Source organism: Natrix helvetica, assembly GCF_964273705.1.
Source record: "Natrix helvetica genome assembly, chromosome: 6".
Taxonomy (NCBI): Eukaryota; Metazoa; Chordata; class Lepidosauria; order Squamata; family Natricidae; genus Natrix; species Natrix helvetica.
The window spans coordinates 73,772,855-73,793,856 of NC_138553.1; the positions used below are offsets into that span (position 1 = coordinate 73,772,855).

The following is a 21,002-nucleotide window of genomic DNA, read 5'->3' on the forward strand; positions in this document are numbered from 1 at the left end:
TATGGCTGATCAAGGAGAGTTATTTCAGCCCAAAACCAGCTGTTCAAGGCTCTCTGAATTACCCTCCTGGATGTGTTAGCTGGATTTTATGTTTCCTTTCTTCCATAAATCAGGAAATCATGGGGTGCAAACAGGTGTATCCCAAGGTCAGAATAACACCATTAAGTTATGTTAAAGAATAACAATGGATAAATAGGACTGTCACAGCAGCAGGCATATTTTAATATCTATTATCTAGGACTGTCATTGTCAAGGAAACACAACTTACTAAAATAAACCTCCGTCTATTAAAATAAACATAATAGTAATTACTAAATGTATGGTAAGCTTCCCGTAGTGATTCTACAAGTGCCTTTCGCTTGTGCTTTTACTTACTTATCATACTCGCAATCTGTCATCTTGAAGCAGTTGATTTCAAGAATCCTTCTTAGTTCATGCCGCTGGATCTGTCCATTTTGATTATAGTCAAAAAGTCTGCAAGTTTTGATGAAGTGCTTGATCTTTTTAGAAATCTGTTAAGAATTTTCAAAAGATTTGTATTTGAAATACCAAAGTGTCCGTAGTGCTAGTTCATATTAATATTGAGTTCTGATATCAAATAGTATAACAGTATGAGTTACTATTCCACCAAAGGGTTTTAAATTTCTTTTCTAAATATCATGAGTGGGGGGAAACCCAATGTTGTAGAAGGGCTTCTTTCAAACTTATGTTTGCAAAAATTAATTTCCAAAACTGTACTTTAAACCTGAGCTAATTGTAAATACATGCAAGACATTTGTTCAACTATTGAAAGCTGGAGATTGACTGAACATAATATTGAGGAGAGTAACCTATTTAAAAGAAACAGCTGGGTGAGTAAGTATTTGCAAAATGCTAGTATTCTGCATAGTAAATTATCCTTCAAAGACAGAAAGAAGATGTGTTAGAATTCCTACAAAATTGTATCAAGATGAGATTGATGGTTTTTATAGTCCTCCTTTCTTTTTTTCCACCTGTACAAAACTGCATGGTAATATAGCAGAAAGTGCATTTTGAAAGCATAAGATACAAATCTACATTTAGTTTTACACACAATTTCCATTTCAATATCTCTCCATTTGCAAGTAAAATCCCTGCTGAAATTCTATACACAGCACCTGATCCTTCAAGATACATTTATAGGCTGAAAGTCAAGGACCTCCACCCTCTGAAATCACATCCATATTTTTAAAAAGAGGAGCAAGGAATTGTCAGAAGGATGGGTTGCATTTGTTGCAAAGAAAAATATCCATTTTCATGGAAAATATCCACAAGAAGGCAGAACGAGCAGTTACCAATGTTTGCTTTAAATCATGTGGTATCAGCCATCCTATAGAATCCCTGATCCCCACCCAGGACGGATGGAAAATAGGGTTTCCATCCGTCCGGATTTCATGGACAGGATCGGATGCGGATGGCAGCGGGTGTCAGCAGATATGTCACCGCTGACGCTGACATCCGCTGCTCCATAGGGCTGAATAGGGCATCCAATCAGATCTGACAGGCGGATCTGATCGAAACGCCCGTGTGCAAGAATTTTTCAATTTTTCCCACGGCACACCAGGCAACATCTCGCGGCACACTAGTGGAACAGTGGTTGAAAAACACTGCTATAGATCAATAGATACACATTCTACATAATAAAGCACCAAAGGACAAGAAACAGAGGATGGAAACTAACCAGGGAGAAAAGCAACCTAGAACCAAGGAGAAAATTCCTAAGAGTAAGAGCAATCAATTAATCCAAGCTTGCTTCAGAAGAGACTGGCCACTTGTCTGAAATGGTATAGAGCAGTGGTTCTCAACCTATGGGTCGGGACCCCTTTGGGGGTCGAATGACCCTTTCACGGGGGTCGCCTAAGACCATTGGAAAGCACACATTTTTGATGGTCAAGAACCGAGACACCAATTTTATGGTTGGTGGTCACCACAACATGAGGAACTGTATTAAAGGGTCGCGGCAATGGGAAGGTTGAGAACCACTGGTATAGAGTCTCCTGCTTGAGCAGGGGGTTGGACCAGAAGACCTCCAAGGTCCCTTCCAACTCTAAATGAATGTTCTATCAACAAATAATTCATTGGAGAGTCAGACAACATATACATTTTATACATTGTCTGTTCACAGCAATGTGAAATCATAGCTGTTGGATTTCATACTCATTGAGTTCTTCCCAAGAATCTAGGATGTTGTAATATATTAGCATAGTGTATGGATAGATCTAAGCAATATGGCATTTTGTAATTAACAAATGGAAATTTTGTCAAGTTCTATCCAGATTTTCCAAGTTCTATCTAAGAGTTTTTGGTATGGCACCCAATCTGCCAATAGCCACTGCTATCACCAAGGCTGGTTTATGCCATAATCTTCTAACTTCAGTTTTCAGATCTTGTTACTTCGTCATCTTCATCAATTCTTGGTCTTCTATTTTACTATCTCCTGGTATTTCCACACCAATTATCCACATTTTCTTCTTTTCAACCGTAGTTAAATATGGAGTGTTATGAACCAAGATTTTATCGGTTGATATTCAGAAATCCCACAATATTTTAACCTGCTGATTTTCAACTACTTTCCCAGTTCTGCATTCTAATCGATTTTTCATTAGTGGAACATACTTGATACTTTTAATGTATTTTAAAAAAGCATATTTACATACGTATGTGTAATTTTTATTAGTACGGTTCATCGCAGTCAGACTGATCTTCAGAATGTATTTGGTATTTTTACCCACCTAGCAAGTCCCTCCCAAAGACCTGAGATAGGCAGCTGTTATTGTTTGATAGTATTAAAGATATTATTGCAAAATGAAAAAGCTGTTCCAAGTAATGCTGCCTTTTGCAATTGACTGATGGTGGTTTTGCCAATGCGGATGATGCTCTTTGTGTCATTTGGGGTTGCATCCAAAGTGCCCATCACTACTGGTACTATCTGCTTTCTTTTGTCATAGTCCGTCTACTTCTATTTGTAGGTCTTTGTATTAATTATTTTCGGCAGTTCCTTCTTTTCTGTTCTGCTGTCTGTCCAGGTACTGCTACGTCCACTATCCACACTTCTTTGTCTTTCTAATTACAATACACTAGCAGAGTTGGAAGGGACCTTGGAGGTCTTCTAGTCCAACCCCCTGCCTAGGCAGGAAACCGTATACCATTTCAGACAAATGGCTATCCAGCATCTTCTTAAAGACTTCCAGTGTTGGGGCATTCACAACTTCTGGAGGCAACTTCTGTTCCAGATTCATTGTTCTAACTGTCAAGAAGTTTCTCTTCAGTTCTAAGTTGCTTCTCTCCTTGATTAGTTTCCACCCATTGCTGCTTGTTCTACCCTCAGGTGCCTTGGAGAATAGTTTGACTATTCTATTGACAAATATTAAGTCTGGAGTATTATGTGGCAGATGTTTGTCTGTTTGAATTCTAGTTCTAGGGTACTTTAGCTTTTTCATTTTCTATCAGGGTTATATTGTGGCGCTTAAAAAAAAGCAGGATGATTCTGGACAGACTTTCAAGATTCTGCTAGGGGACTCTATTATAAAGTAGAATTCCTAGAATCTTTATAAGGTCATGCCGGTTCTGTGGGCATGGCTTGGTGGGCGTGGCAGGGGAAGGATACTGTAATATCTCCATTCCCACCCCACTCCAGGGGAAGGATACTGCAAAATCCCCATTTCCTCCCGATCAGCTGGGACTCGGGAGGCAGAAAATAGATGGGGGCGGGGCCAGCGACAGGTGGTATTTATTGGTTCTCTGAACTACTCAAAATGTCCGCTACCGGTTCTCCAGAACTGGTCAGAACCTGCTGAATACCACCTCTGGTCTATTTCTTGGCTTGACCGACTTTTGGGCTGCTTCTTTCAACTAAAAAATGTTCTTGCTGAATACTGAGTACTAAATAACAACCATGGTGACTCTCTTTATGATTGTTGTAAAACGGTAGTGAAACTGAGTCTAGTCATGTGGTGACTTGACTTATGGCCACAATTGCTTACAACTGAAATTCTAGTCCCAATTGTGGTCATAGGTTGAGGACTGCCCGTGCAGAGTTCGGCAACTAGGGTTTGTCTACAATCCTTGAAGGCACAATATGCAATTGGGTTGGTTGGTTTACTGCAGACCACCAGCTCAACCTTCTTGGAGGAGCCCCTTTCCATTTCAAGGTTGCTTATTGAGTCTGTCATCTGCACCTCTATAACTGTCTGGTTTGGTTCTGCAACCCAACAAGACAGACACAGATTTCAATAGATACCGTATTTTTTGGAGTATAAGATGCACCTTTTTCCCCCATAAAAGAGAGTGAAAAATTTGGGTGCGTCTTATACACCGAATGTAGCCCCACCCAACCCTTTGGCCTCTGCCTCCCAGCAATTTACCTCTTTGAAGCAAACGGGCCCTTGCGGAGGCTTCAATAAGCTATAGCAATCCCTGCAGCCTCTAACAGCTGATGTTCGGGAGAAATTGAAAGTGAAACTAGCTGTTTGCTCCACATGGCATAATTGCTGGAGGCAGATTTTTTTTTCCTTGGGCTAATCATGCAGTTTGCTGCAAGGAGGTAAGTCAACAACTATAAATGCCTATAGAATGTTCAAATTGTTAGACTTATTTTTTAAAGACTGCTTTATTATTGTTCTAGACAACTTAATAAAATGAAGCAGCTTTTTAAAATAAATGCTTGATCTGAAGAGGCCCAGTGCTATTGTTTTAAAAAGTGCTGTTCTTTTAAATAGCAGAGAATAACTATACTTCCAGAAAGCACATTTTAACAGCGTCTGTACAAGTATAGTCTGAAATATAACACTACAAACAGTGTATATTGTCTGTACTGTTTGTTGCAAGGAGGCAAATTTCTGGGAGGCAGAGGCAGATATTTTGCCCTTGTTTTCCTCCCCAAAATCTAGGTGCGTGTTATACTTCGGAGCATCTTATACTCCGAAAAATACGGTAATTAGAACTGCAGAAAAAACAATTGCTACCAACTGCCTTCCATTGAGGACCTGTATACTGCACATAGTCAAAAAGAGAGCTGTGAAAATATTTACATCCTTGACATAAACTGTTTCAACTCCTACCCTCAAAACGACACTATAGGGCACTACATTCCAGAACAACTAGACACAAAGACTGTTTTTCCCTGAATGCCATCACTCTGCTAAACAAATAATTCCCTCGATACCGTCAAACTATATACTGTCTGCACTACTATTAATCTTCTCATCGTTCCTATCACCCATTTCCTCCCACTTATGACTGTATGACTATAACTTTGTTGCTTGTATCCTTACGATATACTGATTGTTTCCTAATATGATTTGATTGCTTATTTGTACCCTATGACTATCATTAAGTGTTGTACCTTATGATTCTTGACAAATGTATATTTTCTTTATGTACACTGAGACCATATGCACCAAGACAAATTCCTTGTGTGTCCATTCACACTTGGCCAATAAAGAATTCTATTCTATTCTAAAGTAGAATAAAATATGAATTCAAATATAAGAATAAAGACGTGGCATAGAAGGGACAGTTAGAAGCCTGTTTCAAAAGATAAGGAAATGTCATCAACCTTCTACCACAACATGTTCCAGTAAATGTCCCTATGTCAAAAGTCCAAAACCACAAGGTTCAAATAAAGTCCGTTAATGACACGTAGCCCATACCTGTAACAAAAAGGAAAAGTAAGGCCCCCCATCTACTTATAAGGCTTTTCCCCCAAAATAACCAATAAGAAATGAGTTAAGTATTTCCGTGTTGCACTGATTTTGAGAATGTATAAGAATGCGTGCATCAATAATAAAGGTTGTTCAGAAATTCACAACGTTAGCCATTGGCTAGCTTTCTGAACCTGGCTGCCAAACAAACTCCTGTATCCTGAGAAGTCTAAAGCCTGTCATTTTCTGCAACAATTCTATTCTATTCTTTTCCCCCATTTAGGGTGGGAAAGTCCATAAAACCTTAGTCGTGCAAATAGCTCTTGTTGGTTTATAATATTAGTTCTACAAAGTCTTTGTCAGTTTAAAAAATGAACAAACAAACATGCCCCTTCCAATGCAATTACGGTAATTAAATACAAAGAACAATGCTCATGTGTGATACATCACAAGAGAGATGCTTCTGTCTAGAGTATTTTCATACAAACGGAAAGGCGTAGGGTCTTAAAAATAATCTAAAAAAGGAAATAACAAATTTATAAGCAATAAATATGCTTCTGCGTCACTTTACAGTTGAACTTTTTCATACAAAATTGCAAATTAAAAACATTCTTTGGAATTGTTCCCTCCCCCAAAGCCAGAGTGAAATTGTTTTCAAAAACCTGTACGTGTACACACACACACAAATCAAAGATATGGAAGGCCACAGCTGTGGAGATATGAAGTGCTATTCCGCACCAAATGAATTGGAACAAAATAAGTACAGCGATTGTTATGCTGTTCATTTTGGCTCCATTCTTTTCAGTAGCACAGTCTAACTTGTCACTTTATATTGATTCCATCTGTTTACACTCTGCAGTGAATTGGCTTCCTATGGCGAATGTTTCCTATTTACCAGCTGGTAAAGATGGGCCAAACCAGATAGGAAAGAATTAGATTATTTTCAAATCCCCATAAACACAAAATGAAAAAAAGAAAAGAACTTTACTATGGAAAGGGAATGGAAACCTTTTCCTCCCCTTTTTCATTTCTTCTCAGCCTGCTTTGTAGTGTTCTGGCAATTGAAAAAGCCCTTATGTTGGCAAAAAGATGTTTACACCTTAACATACTGTTGTTTATTGCATATGTGAAGTCCCTGTTGATGTGATGCTAATAAGACTCCTGATGCTGGATTTTTTTAAATAATTAAAGGATGTCTGGATTTTAAACCAGGCATGGTCTGTTCTGTAACCCAGAAAGCTGAACAGAGCTCTCTATAATACAATACAATAGTAGAGTTGGAAGGGACCTTGGAGGTCTTCTAGTCCAACCCCCTGCCTAGGCAGGAAACCCTATACCATTTCAGGCAAATGGCTATCCAACATCTTCTTAAAGACTTCCAGTGTTGGGGCATTCACAACTTCTGGAGGCAACTTCTGTTCCACTGATTAATTGTTCTAATTGTCAGGAAATTTCTCCTCAGTTCTAAGTTGCTTCTCTCCTTGATTAGTTTCCACCATTGCTTTTTGTTCTACCCTCAGGTGCCCTTGGAAAATAGTTTGACTACCTCTTCTTTGTGGCAATCCCTGAGATATTGGAACACTGCTATCATGTCTCCCCTAGTCCTTCTTTCTTTTAAGCTAAACATACCCAGTTCCTGCATCCGTTCTTCATATGTTTTAGTCTCCAGTCCCCTAATCATCTTTGTTATCTCTATACCATTGTTCCTCAACCCTGACAACTTTAAGATATGTGGACTTCAACTGCCAGAACTTTCTAACCAGCTTGCTTTAAGATGTATTAATTTCAACTTTTCGAATTCCCTAGCCAACATGTTAACTGGGGAATTGTGGGAGTTGAAGTCCACATATCTTAAAGTTGTCAAGATTGAGAAAGATTGCTCTAGAGCAGTGGTTCTCAATCTTGGGTCGGGACCCCTTTGGGAATCGAATGACCCTTTCACAGGGATCGCCTAAGACCATCGGAAAACAGATATTTTTGATGGTCTTAGGAACCGAGATACCAATTTTATGGTTGGGGATCACCACAACATGTGGAACTGTATTAAAAGGTTGTAGCATTGGAAAGGTTGAGAACCACTGCTCTAGAGACACTGAAGTTTGGTTGCAGCAGTGCCTCAGATAGAAAGTCCATACAGAGAGTGGTAAGGACAACCGAGAAAATTATAGGAAGCTCGCTTCCTTTCATTCAGGATACTACTTATAAGCGCTATGTGCTTAGAGCTCAAAGCCTTGTTAGAGACCCCACACACTCATTCATGATCTGTTTCTGTTGCCCCCCTCTGGGAGGAGGTTTTGAAGTTTTTCTAGCAAGACTGCCAGATTTTGTAAAAGCTTTGTTCCCTATGCCAGCCGTCTGCTAAACTCACAAGATCCATTTTTCTCGCCATATACATGTACATCCAAACTGTCATATAATAAACGTAGCTATATGCATAATTTTGTATTTGTTTATTTTATTCATGGTTAGTGAGTGTATATTAGAGGTGGTGACCCTTTGAGAACTGAATGTAACAAAATTTCATTTTAATGTATGCTGATTAGTTTACATTCAAAGTGACAATAAAGTTCTTTTCTTTTCTATTCTAAAAATTACCCCGTTTCCCCAAATATAAGACCTCCCCGGATAATAAGCCCAAGCTCATATTGGGCTCATGTTTTCCCCCAAAATATTGCAACATAATACAAGTCACAGTTCACTGCTGTATTTTTATGCCCTGTAGTCCTCTAAAAATAATCCAGTTGCTTTTTGTCATTGGACTAAACTTTGGAGCAATTTTGGCTGAATTTTTAGTTTTCCTGGGTGCTGCTCTGGAGAGTCCAAGCATGGGTTAAATGCAGCCAATCTGCCCATGACTGAATTGAAGCTTCAGCAGCAGCTATGAGGTGACCACGCTCATCGCCTCCTGCACCTCAAAAATATTTATTTATTATTTATTTATTAATTCAATTTATAGGCCGCACCCTCTCCACAAAGGGACTCGGGGCGGCGTACAACTCAATATACAAATAAATGACAAGGAGGAGGTAATCGAAACATTGTACAATTCATAAATAAATAATCATAAGTTAAAAACAACACAATAAAATTTAAAACAATTAAAATACCCAAAAAATCAGTTAGTTTAGATTTAAAATTGTCCAGGGGGGATTAGAAAATAGAGTTGTAGTTAAGCTAGGCCAGCTAGTTGAGAACAGGTGGGTCTTGAGTTTCGTGCGGAAGGAGCGGAGATCGGTAGTTGTCCTAATGTCGGGGGGGAGGTCATTCCAGAGGGCTGGGCCCATCACAGAGAAGTCCCTTCCCCTTGGCGCCGCCCTCTGGCATTGCTTAGTGGACGGCACCTGGAGGAGTCCCTCTCTGTGAGAGCGAATTGGTCGCAGGGATGTATGGGGCAGGATACGATCCCGCAAATAACTAGGTCCCGTGCCATGGAGCGCTTTAAAGATGGTAAAGACCTCCCCCAAAATAAGGCCAAGACCCTGTCTTATTTTGGGGGAAACCCAGTAAAAAAAAATCACTTCATTAATGTGGCAACTCAGTGGTGACTGCTTCATTCACCTTTATAGCCAAACTGAAGCACAGCAAAGCCATGGAAACTCTGAGTGATGATAAAGAGGCTTCATTTCTGTGATGAAAGCATGTCTTGGCTGCAATCTGTCTTGACAGTTCTTTAATATGCAAATAGCTGACAGTCTTGGGTGCCAGAGACAGATGCCCTTCACCAGAGACCTTGTCTGGCACCTGGTAGAAAGCCACCTGGGCATGCAGGCATACACTGGGTGGTGCCAATGTGCTAAGGCCAGGCTGCAACAACTTCAGGTTAGACTGTCACTTCAAACAGCTCTGAGAAACCAGCCCTGGTCAAGAGACTTAGGCCAACTCGAGGAATTCACCCTGAATTAAGTGCAATTCAGACATTTTTACTATTGGCAATGAATACCCTGTTCCAGGTATCCACACTTCATTTTCTAAAGCAGTGTATTCTCAAACATAGCAACTTGAATATATGTGGACTTCAACTCCCAGAATTCCCCAGCGAGCCTTGCTAGCTAGGGAATTCTGGGAGTTGAAGTCCATACCTCTTCAAGTTGCTATAGTTGAGAAACACCACTCTAGAGGATGGTTGATCTTGAAAGGGAGAGAATGCGGAGGCAGAATGAGACTTCTAGCATAAAGATACTGCAAGGTATGGCCAAAAGAGTCAAAATGGCAGTACAGTTGAAGCTATGCCTGTTTTTCATGGGCTTATAACTTGGCTTTATTTTTTTGGCTCCATCCTGCAGGCACCCTACTTTTGCACCATTCTCTCCCACAACTGCTGAGAATGTCTACAGCTGATGGAAATTCGTGAGGGACTGGTCTTGCTCCTTTAGCACTTAAGATGCCAAGGATCATGAAATTCAGGAGAAGGTGGCTTCTGAATCCTTCACTGTCTCCAAAACATGCATGGGGATTGCCCTTTGCTCTGTCCTGAGATTGGGAGATCAGTAACAAAAGTGCAGGCCAGTGGTGGGTTGCAGGCGGTATGTCCCAATACGGGCATGTCAGTGCCTGCCCAGAGCACTGGGTACCATTCCGGTATAGTGCTCCGGAGGGCCCACCTGCCCACCCATCGTCCTTACCTGTATTTGAACTTAGGCGCGTGCATGGCACATACAGCGCCTGTGCAGCTGGAGCAGCACAGAGGCTCGTGGAGGTGTCGCTGGAGGTCAGGACGCATGCATGCATTCATGTGGTGGACGCCGTGCCCCGGTGCACCGTACCGGTTGCACCGGGATCCGGAACCCATCACTGGTGCAGGCCCTTGGGTTTGAGGACAAAAAGTTTCACTAGGGGCCCCTTCCATGAGGCCCTTCTGAGTTACAACTAGCTCTTGAGTTTTGCAACATTGGGGATCCTGTTTGAGGTGGAAGCCCCTTTGTGGGTTGGTACCTTTTCTCGTAAGAGGCACTCCATCTGGCTTAAGGTCCTGGTTCGGCTTTCTCGGAGATTATTCCACCTGAAAAACCAACCAGAAATGAAGGTCGCTCAGTTCTTTTGATCAAGCCTGCCCTCTTACCAATAGTTTTAGCTGGGGATGAAAATAGAACTTCCAGCTCCTGGTGACAGTTGAGCCTTGTCATTGGCACGCAATGGGCCATAGCTGTTCCTTTCTTTTTTTCGGAAAAGTTTTTTTTAATTTTTCCATCACCACTCTTACATCATTAATCATACAGTGTGTCATCTGGGTACAGTCATTTTAACAGTTACGTCATTTTTAATCTATTTTATCTTACCTTTACATTTCAATTACCTTTTAATTTAACTCCTCCCCTATAATTCTGTTTCTCCCCTCCCCCCCAAAAAAATTATTCGTTTTTTCTGTTTCTTTTTGTCTATATTCATTTTCTATATAGTGATAAAAAAACATCCCCATATCTTATAATACTCTGATTCTTCCTTCTCTTTAATTGCCAATGTGAATCTGTTCATTTCTGCACAGTCTAATATTTTTTTAATTACCTCTCCTTCTGAGGGAATTTTTTCCATTTTCCAATTTTGTGTAAATACAATTCTAGCTACAGTTATTACATGAATACTTAAATATACATTTTCTTTACTATATTTCTCTGGTGAAATACCCAACAAAAACAGTACCAGCTTTAAATCAATATACTGCTGTATCATCCTTTCCAATCACATGCAAATTTTTGCCCAATATTTTTTTGCCTCTGCACACGTCCGCCACATATGATAATATGATCCCGGAGTCTGGTGACACTTCCAATACTTGGCTGATTTATCTTTGAACACTTTTGCCAATCTTTCCGTGACATATGCCATCTATAAAACATTTTATACAAATGCTCTTTATATGCTGTTGCCATTGTTAATTTGGCCACAGTTATTTCTGAGGAGAAATCTAGAGCAGGAACCAGGAGTCTTAACAGACAATTTTTTTACATAGTCCTATTTTGTTTTAGTTTGAACAGCCAAGAAGAGAGGAATTCTGCCACGAAGTAGAGAATATAAACCTCTGCACCGCATCCTTTCCCCCATTAAATCATTCCTCTCTTTGGCAGCACAGAAGAAAAAAGAACTCAGTTTCAGATGCTGAGTAAAACTAAATTATCTCTCTCCGCCCCAGCTTCCCCTGTCTGTCTAGCAATGGGTTTCCCATCCTTTTATCTACCTCAGCTTTTAATATTGGTTTACAGGTGAGCAAAAAAACAATGCAAGTATGCTGTAATAAGGCAGTGTTTCTCAACCTTGGCAAGTTGAATATGTGTGGACTTCAACTCTCAGAATTCCCTGGCCAGGACGAAGTCCGCACAATTCAAGTGGCCACGTTTGAGAAACACTGCTCTAATGATTTACTTCTACACAGTGTTGTCAATTATGCAGCATTTATGAGACTGTGCCACATCTGGAAGGTTCTTCAGAGGACATGAGGCACGAAAATTCACACCTCTGTGCCACAACTCAAAGCCTTTGCGCCTTGGGGAAGAAGTGGTTGTTTAAGTGATGCCAGCAGATTCTATGTCCTTCAGTCAGTTTGGGGAAACGAAACAACTGAAGCACAAGATTCACAGCACTGAAGTTTGTTTAATTTAGTTTTAGGTCATTGTTCAGATCAGAATACTTCCTTAGCTCATCTCCTCAAACGCCCCGGCATAGGAAAGGGAGAAAGAGCATTTTACTTTCCCAACAGTAACGTATGAATTTATTTATTTAGTTTGTCAAACAGGTACAATAACATATCTAAGTATAAACATGGACATGAACACAGGAAATGGGTACGAATAAATGAGGGCAGTAGGACAGGGACGGTAGGCAAGCTGGTGTGCTTATGCACGCCCCCTTTACGGACCTCTTAGGAATGGGGTGAGGTCCACGGTAGACAGTTTAAAGTTAAAGTTATGGAGGTTTGAGGATGTAACAACGGAGTCGGGTAGAGCATTCCAGGCATTGACCACTCTGTTGTTGAAGTCGTATTTTCTACAAACGAGTTTGGAGCGGTTTACCTTGAGTTTGTATTAATATATTGAGAATATATTACAGAAAGCAAGTGTCTTTGGGGCTCTAATCATTTGAGACTAACTTGCTTTTTTTGACCCTATCTTGGTGAATCTAATCTAAACCTCCCCCCCCCCCCATTGGAGGTCATAAAGACGAGAAACCAATGTGGTTTTAACACTGTCTTCAAACCCACAGAAAATACACCTACTGATTGTAGCCAACTAAAACAGCCTGGATCAGGGGTGTCAATCTGAATTTCATTGAGGGCCACATCAGAGTTGTGTTTGACCTGGGGGGGGCTGATGTGGGCATGGCCAGCTCAACGTCAGGGGTGCAGGTGGTGGTCCGAGCCCTCTGCCAGTGAAAACAGGCTCCTAAGCTCCGTTTTCAGCTGCGACAGCTTCCTGTAACCCTCTACCAGCAAAAACGGCGCTCGGGAAGACCGCATGTGACCCTCCTGAGCTCCATTTTCACTGGTACCACGGGCTATTCTTTTGCAGTTGCCAGGGCAGCCAGATTTAAGCATTCTGCAGGCCAAATCCGGTGCCCGGGCCTTGAGTTTGACACCCCTGGCCTAGCTGCAACTATAATCTGAGAGAGCCAATGCAGTTAAGAGTTGGACAAGGCCTGGGAGACTCAGGTTCAAATCCATCCTCAGCCATGGAAGATCATTGGGTGATATTCTATCATGGAGTAAAATGTGCTAGGTATATTGCATTTGGATGAGATATAAATCTACAAAGCAAATATTGATGGGGGATAAAGACCATCCAGTTCTGCTTGGAAATATGAGGAAATATGAGCTGGCCCTTCAGTTTTGACCAGAAAAGCAGGTCTGTTGTATACATGGAGTTTCTGCTGAAAACAGAAGCCCAAGACAAGTGTTTGCCTTCCATTCTTACTTGCCTAATTTTGCTTATTGCTGCTGTAAGTAAATGCTGTTTACGCTGGCAGCCTTATACTTTGCTATTCATACTTTGCTATTTTGATTTCTCTGTTACTTAAAACAGCAAAAAAATAAATTAAATCAACATCCTTACTTTCCGTTGACGTTACTGGTGGGCTTCGAAAACATTGACAAGAACTCCAGATACGGAACAGTAACTCTGGTAATTCCTGGAACCTGTTTCGGTTTTTAAAAAAGGCTGATTACTTTGAGATGATGTTTCGACATAGTGGAGAATGATCGTTTCCATCCCTTCTCATTCTTCATTCCAGTAGTACATAATGAAAAGCATAATCACCTTTCTTTGGTTATACATTTCCAAATAAATAAGTTCACCAAACAGTTAATCTCTTGCATCAAAAATATTTGCAATCTCAAATGTTCTCAATATTGCCTATGGTAAGTTATAGCAACCTATTTCAAATCCTATGCAGGTTTCTGGTGGATTTATCTTCTTATATAACTTTTCAACATACTGCTTCTATTTAACAGGAGTATTAATTCAGTTAGAATTCTTAAGACAAAAATATCTGAGGTCTCTAATCTCACAATTAAGTCATTCATTCCAAGGAGTTAAGTAGTAAAATGTTCCCAGACTACAATATTTCCTGTGTGATAAAGCATTGTACATTCAGTTTCTCTTCAGAACAGCAGTCAAGTTGGCTACCATCTGCTGTGATCACTTCCCAAAGATACGCATCTCAAAACAAAGGCTAAAATTCTGCTGCTATTAACGAGCCTTGGTTGATCTCAAAAAGCTAAGCAGGGTGAGATCCAGCTATTATTTGGAGGGAAGACCGCTAAAAAATGCCAGGGCTGTATATTAAGCTGAGAAGTCAAAACAAAAGACAATATCCATATAGAGCCGAGGTGGTGCAGTGGTTTAGACTGCAGTACTGCAGGCTACTTCAGCTGACTGCTAGTTGCAGTTCGGCAGTTCAAATCTCACCAGCTCAAGGTTGACTCAGCCTTCCATCCTTCCAAGGTGGGTAAAATGAGGACCCAGGTTGTTGCGGGTGATAGGCTGACTCTGTAAACTGCTTAGAGAGGGCTGTAAAAGCACTATGAAGCGGTATATACGTCTAAGTGCTATTACTACTGCTACTGCTATCTATCCATCCATCCATTCATCCCTCCGTCATCCATCATCCATCCTCTATCTGTCTACCTACCTACCTACCTACCTACCTACCTATCTAGCCAAGGTGGCACAGTGGTTAGAGTGCAGTTACTGCCAGCTACTTCAGCTGACTGCTAGCTGCAGTTCGGCAGTTCAAATCTCACCGGCTCAAGGTTGACTCATCCTTCCAAGGTGGGTAAAATGAGGACCCAGGTTGTTGGGGGTGATAGGCTGAGTCTGTAAACCGCTTAGAGAGGGCTGTAAAAGCACTATGAAGCGGTATATAAATCTAAGTACTATTGCTATATCTTGGAGGAGAGTAATAATGAATTACTTTGACCCTGTGGTCAAGAAGATGAGACAGACAGACACATCCATGAATGGCAGGAAATCCGTTCCACAGTGGGAGAGGCAGGAGACGGTGGGCTCATTCTGCTCTAAGTGTTTAATTTTGAAAACACAAGCAAGGTCAGAACAGATTGAGCAGATATCAGCCTCCCCAGGTAGACCAGAGACAGAAAACACAACCAGATGAGCTAATTTGACTTTATTGTGAGGCTACACTAAGGAAATCTATAGCAGTGATCCCCAACCTTTGCAGCTTGGCTGCCCAATGGGGGAGAGGGGAACCAACCTGTGTAAATTGCATCAGTGGTAGGTTCCTACCACTTTGGATTGGTTCAGCCGAACCGGTAGCGGTTTGACAGCCTGAGTCACTGGAACCGGCAGCGACCCAGGCCTGCCATGCCCCCGAACTGGCCATCTTGTTTTTTGCTTCTGCACATGTGCAGAACAATTTTTATTGCACTGCACATGCAGCGTGTATTAAGCTCGCGCGCGCAAACAGCCCACGAGCGAATTGGCAGTAGTGACTGCTGTAACCCACCCCTGTTGTGCATGTGTGCGTTGGCCCACTGCTCATGCAAATCAAACTGCACACATATGCCCACTGGACCACGCCTTATGCAAGTCAAGCTGCACATGGATGTGCACGAGCGAGCCGCTTCTGCAGCCCAGTTCTGAACAGGCGATAGTCCGAGAGTGGGCTGCGGCCCGGGATTTGGGGACCCCTGTACTAGAGTGGCCGAATCTGCCATTATCTCTTACAGCGTGAGAAATTAAGGGGTTTCCTTTTGGACTTTCTTTTTCTGCCCATTGTGTAGCTACAGGCTGTGCCATCTCTTATCCAATCATTCCCTAGGCAGCATCTCTCCCCACCTCACACCCAGTCTCCCAAGATCATTCCCACATGCCATTTACACCGGGAGATCACCAGAATATCTCAGGCCTCGCACATGCGTGCTAGTGGTTCCTGACTCTAGGGGGCAGTGCTCATCTCTGTTTCCAAGCCGAAGAGCCAGCGCTATCCGAAGACGCCTCCGTGGTCATGTGGCCGGCATGACTAAATACTGAAGGCACATGGAACACTGTTAGCTTCCCACCAAAGGTAGTTCCTATTTTTCTACTTGCATTTTTACATGCTTTCAAACTGCTAGGTTGACAGAAGCTGGGACAAGTAATGGGAGATCACTCCACTCCACGGCACTAGGGATTCGAACCGCCGAACTGCAGATCTTTCTGATCGACAAGCTCAGCGTCTTAGCCACTGAGCCACTGCGTCCCTTGCATCACCTTATGCAAAGCCACTATTTTATTACAATGCAATTTCCTGCAGATTTAATTTATTAAGTCATCCTGAGCAACCACGATGTCTTTAATGGAACACAGTCAACAAATGCATTACTGAATTGAGTTCAATTAATACAAATACATTGATGTGCAGCAGTTATGAGAACACGTACCTTTGCCAGCACCACATTAAACTGCTCATCTGTCAGAGGTAAAATGAATGTTTCAATCACTCTTCTAAATTCACCCTTAGTGATCTTCAGTGTCTGATCGATATCAATAATCTGAAATGCTTTTTTGATTTCATCTTCTTTTGCAGTTATTTTCTGAAGCAAAATCTGCTCAACAACATCGGACGACAGCGTGGAGTCAGGGACAGACTTGACAGAAACAGCTGCAAAAGACAGTATGAGCTATGAAGCCTTCTTAAAAATAGATACAAATTGAATATAAAGTTTAAGATACAGAATGGAATGCAAACCTTTCCAAAGCAAATCTTTTCTTTACAAGTAGCCCTCAACTTATGGCCACAATGAGAGGTGGAATTTTGGCAGTAAGTTATTTTGGGCATGACCAAATTCAATTTTACATCCATTTTATGATGATTAATGGAATCATATTGTTATGCAAAGGGTCATTTTTTGCCATTTTCTGCCAGTGACCATGGAACACTACAACCAGTTGTAAATGCAAAGTGGTGCTCAAACACTTGAAATGTGATCGCTTGACCAGCAGGGGGCGGTGGTAACTTTGGGGACAGCTTGTAAATAGTTTTTTTGAAGTCCATTGTAACTTTGAAGACCAGTAGTAGTTCAAAGATTACTTGTTTGAAAGGAATATAAAGTAACCTATTGCAAACAAATGCATAGAGTTTATTTATAAATGAAGATTTATAATCTTCATTTTGAGATGAAGGCAAAGCAAGTGATGCCACTGGTATCTTCCTTCATTCATTACTTTTTGCAATCTTTTGATGTGAGCTTTTGAAAACCGAAGCTTGTAGAATGTTTTGTGCCTGTTGGAAGTTAAAATCCACCCCTCTGCTAGAGAAATGAAATATTTTAGGAAATATTAAAAAGGCAGAATATTTCCCCTAAAAAGAGAAGTAGAAACTCAAGACAGGCAAAAACTGGGGGAAGGAGCTGACGTCGCGACGATACGGATGTGTGATCTCGGAGCTCCGAGATCGTAGCCGATATTTTTACCGCTGGGTGGTCCATCTGGACCTAAAGTGTCCCAAAAAGATGGTGACAGGGAAGAGTATGTCTTGCTGATCTCAGGGACATCGCAAAGTCCCTGATTGATCCAAGAGAATCTCTTCTAGCTGGTGATAGAAGTGCAGCCCCAAGCTGCTGAAGTCGGGACAGCTCCACAACCGGAGGAAAGCGGAAAGAGAAAGTGTGTCCATTGAGGAAATTTTATTTTTACAAAAGAGACTGACCAAAAAAGATTAAAACCAAATTAAACTTGTAAAGAAAAGAAAAGAAAAGAAAAGAAGTAGCAAATTTAAGCTATTTTGGACAGTGTGTTATCTTTTTTTTAATTGTCTTCTATGGATGGAAGTTTTGCAAACACTTCCTACTTTTTAAAGTGAAAGTATTGGCTTTTCTTCTACTTTTTTTTTACCTATGGATTTTTTTTTTCTCAATGCTGGCTTGGATGGTTTTCTTTCTTTTTATTTTGTTCCATTTAAGAGCCTTGTTTCTTTTAAGTTTGGAATATAAAGAGGATATAAAAGGAATATAAAAAGAGCAGTAACATCAGAAGGAAAAGAAGTTACACTGCCACTTGGAGGTTGGAGGCTGAGTTCTGGAAATATTTTTCTCTCTCTTTTCTTTGATCATTTTGACCTTGCACTTCAAAGATTTTAGCTTGCTAAAGATTTTAGATGGGTTGTTTATGCAGGTGCCCTTTGGATGTCTCTTTGGCAGCGAGAGAGAAGTGAAAAACAAAGCGTTGTTTTCCAACTAGAGTGGAATAGATGATAATATAGCAAAATTTGATGAAATTGAAGATAGCCAGCTAATGGAAAAAGTGGGGGTTAGAGTCTCAAAAACCCAAGGGAAAAATGAACAAAGAGGCAAGATAACTGTGGCTATTTACAGTGATCTGAGCGTCATTAGAAATGGAAAGAATGGAACATGGAAAGGGAAGAGAGATGGAAAGGAGCTCTACCCCAGATTTCAAGGTATAAAAGGAGAAAAGAGAGAAGAATTGATGGATTTAAGGAGAGGAACTTTGACAAAAGCACTACTGATAACCAAAGATAAGCTGATTAAAGAAGCTGATGGAGGGTTTTGAGAATTTATAAGACATGCAACAAGCAACAAGGTGCGAAGTGAAGTCCACACAAAGTTGATTAAGGAAATAACCAGAAGATTAATCCCACATAAGGCAAAAGAAATAAGACTGTACTACTACTGGAAAGACACAGGTTGAGATATGAAAACTATTAACAAAATACTAGCTAAATGGTTAAAATTAGAGCATTATGTTAAAAATGTAGTGATAATGGATATAGATAGATAGATAATTGATAATGATATAATGTATACATATGTATTGGTTTGACAAGAGAAAATTTGGTATAAATTTTTAAATGGTGACCATGAAAGGAAGTTTAGACATTTTGTTATGTATGAAAGCGTATAATATTGAAATTGGCAGTGACGTGCGGTGAGGTTTATGGCTGGTGAGGCTGGTGACGTCATCAGGAAGGCGGGGAATGGGACCATGTGTGCTGGAGGCTCAGGCTGCCTCAGCCTCCGGCACACGTGATCCCATTCCCCGCCTTCCTGAGCGTGCTCCACCGGCTTGCGCTCCGCAGTCCTCGAAAGCGACTGGGGAACAACGAGAACCTTCCTGCCTCTGCTGGACTTTGCGCGCTCCTCGCGACTGCATATTGCAGTCGCGAGGAGCGCGTGAAATCCAGCAGAGGCAGGAAGGTTCTCATCGTTCCCCAGTCGCTTTCGTGCCTTCGTCATCCGGGAGCGCCAACAACATTTCTGCCTCCGCCCTCCGCAGCTCCCGGGCGCGCCCGGACGGAGGTAGCCAGAATGGCGCCGAGGCAGTCCGGCGGGCGAGTGACCGAGGATCAGGCTGCCTCGCTCGCTTTTTCGTCCGCCCAGACCGCCTCGGCGTCGCTGTGGCTACATCCGTCCAGCCGCGCCCGGGAGCTGCGGAGGCCAGAGGCAGAAGAGCGCCGACAACATTTCTGCCGCAGCTCCGCAGCTCCCAGGCGCGGCCGGACGGATGTATATAATATTATAATATATATATATATATATAGTATATAATATTATATACTATTATTTCATGAAGAGAGGTGAGGCTCTGCCTCCCTTGCCTCCCCTGACCGCACGTCCCTGGAAATTGGATATAAATTGTAAACAGTGATTAAGAAAGGAGGTTTAGAAACTTTGTTATCAAACATAATTAATTTTTATTTAGAATGTTTCACAAAGATAGAATGTTGTTGGATGATATTGAAAATATACAATGGAATGCCATTATGTGGTTTTGCTTTGAATTTTGGAATATTTGTTATAAAGGGATGTTCAAACTATAGTCATATGAAGGATGAGGTATGATGATAGTAATATATATATAAATATATTTGATGTAAAATATATAATTTGATATGGATTTTAGGTGATGACTATGGAAGGGATTCACGAAAGTTCTTTGTAACCAATTGACACACTTTTTATAATTTGTAATGGAATATGTTTTTATGGTGTTTGTTGTGTCTTGTTTGTTTGTGTTTATTCAAAATAAAAAAAAAATATTAAAAAAAAAGACAGGGAAAAACTCAGCAGCCCCCACCTTTGGGAATGAGCCATTAAGACCTGAGCCAGATCTACCCACTTCAGCTCCAGGGTGATGGGATTAAGGCATGGGCCACAGGAGATGATAATGTTAGCCCAGTGGTGGGTTCCGAATCCCGGAACGGTTGGAATGGGCCTAGCGTCATCCACATGGATGCGCGCAGAGCGCGCATACGTAGTACGTGCCTGCGACGCCTTCGCAAACCTCCGTGACGCTCCAGCTGCTCGGCGGAGCGTCACACAGGCACTGTATGCGCCATGCACGTGCACGGAAGCGCCAAAGGCTATAAAGGACAGGTAAGTAGCTCAGGCGGGCGGGTGGGCCCTCCGGAGCACCGTACCAGTAGTCGATGCTCCGGGCAGGCTCCAGTACGCCCGTACTGGGGAGTACCACCTGCAACTCACCACTGTGTTAGCCCTTTATCCATCTCACTACATGGCACCTGGGAAGATGACATCATCACCCAGGAAGTCAAGCAAGCCTGGGAGACAGCCTACAGAGATGCCCCTGCCCTGCCCCCTGGGAGTCTCACCACCAATCAGAATGCATTTCTTACACAGGAACAGGAAGCTATGGGGTGGGGCTCAGAGAGGGCATAAAACCAGGGCACTCTCAGCATCTCTGCCCTTTTTCTTCTTCACCCAACATCTTGAAGCATGTGATCACCTTTTGCCCAAGAACCTTAAACCATGGGCTCCTGTCCACCATTAAAACCATCTTTCCAAGAGGCCTTCATGTTTCCAGTGTCTTTTTTCCCCACTTGGAACTGAGCCCAGGAGGACATTTCTTCCAACATGCCAAAGTGACTAGGCCTCATAAA

At 41.7% G+C, this 21,002-nt stretch overlaps 1 protein-coding gene across 1 annotated transcript in view; it reads right to left on the bottom strand.

The window, feature by feature from the left end:
- The window catches only part of EFCAB6 (EF-hand calcium binding domain 6), a 115,972-nt gene that overhangs the window by 91,134 nt on the left and 3,836 nt on the right, over window positions 1-21,002 (bottom strand). The window contains exons 3-6 of the mRNA XM_081957502.1: window positions 16,528-16,748; window positions 13,700-13,782; window positions 10,593-10,659; window positions 376-512 (exon numbers count right to left, since the gene is read on the bottom strand). Of these exons, the coding sequence (XP_081813628.1) occupies window positions 376-512; window positions 10,593-10,659; window positions 13,700-13,782; window positions 16,528-16,748 (508 nt within the window). The remainder of the gene's footprint in view (window positions 1-375; window positions 513-10,592; window positions 10,660-13,699; window positions 13,783-16,527; window positions 16,749-21,002) is intronic.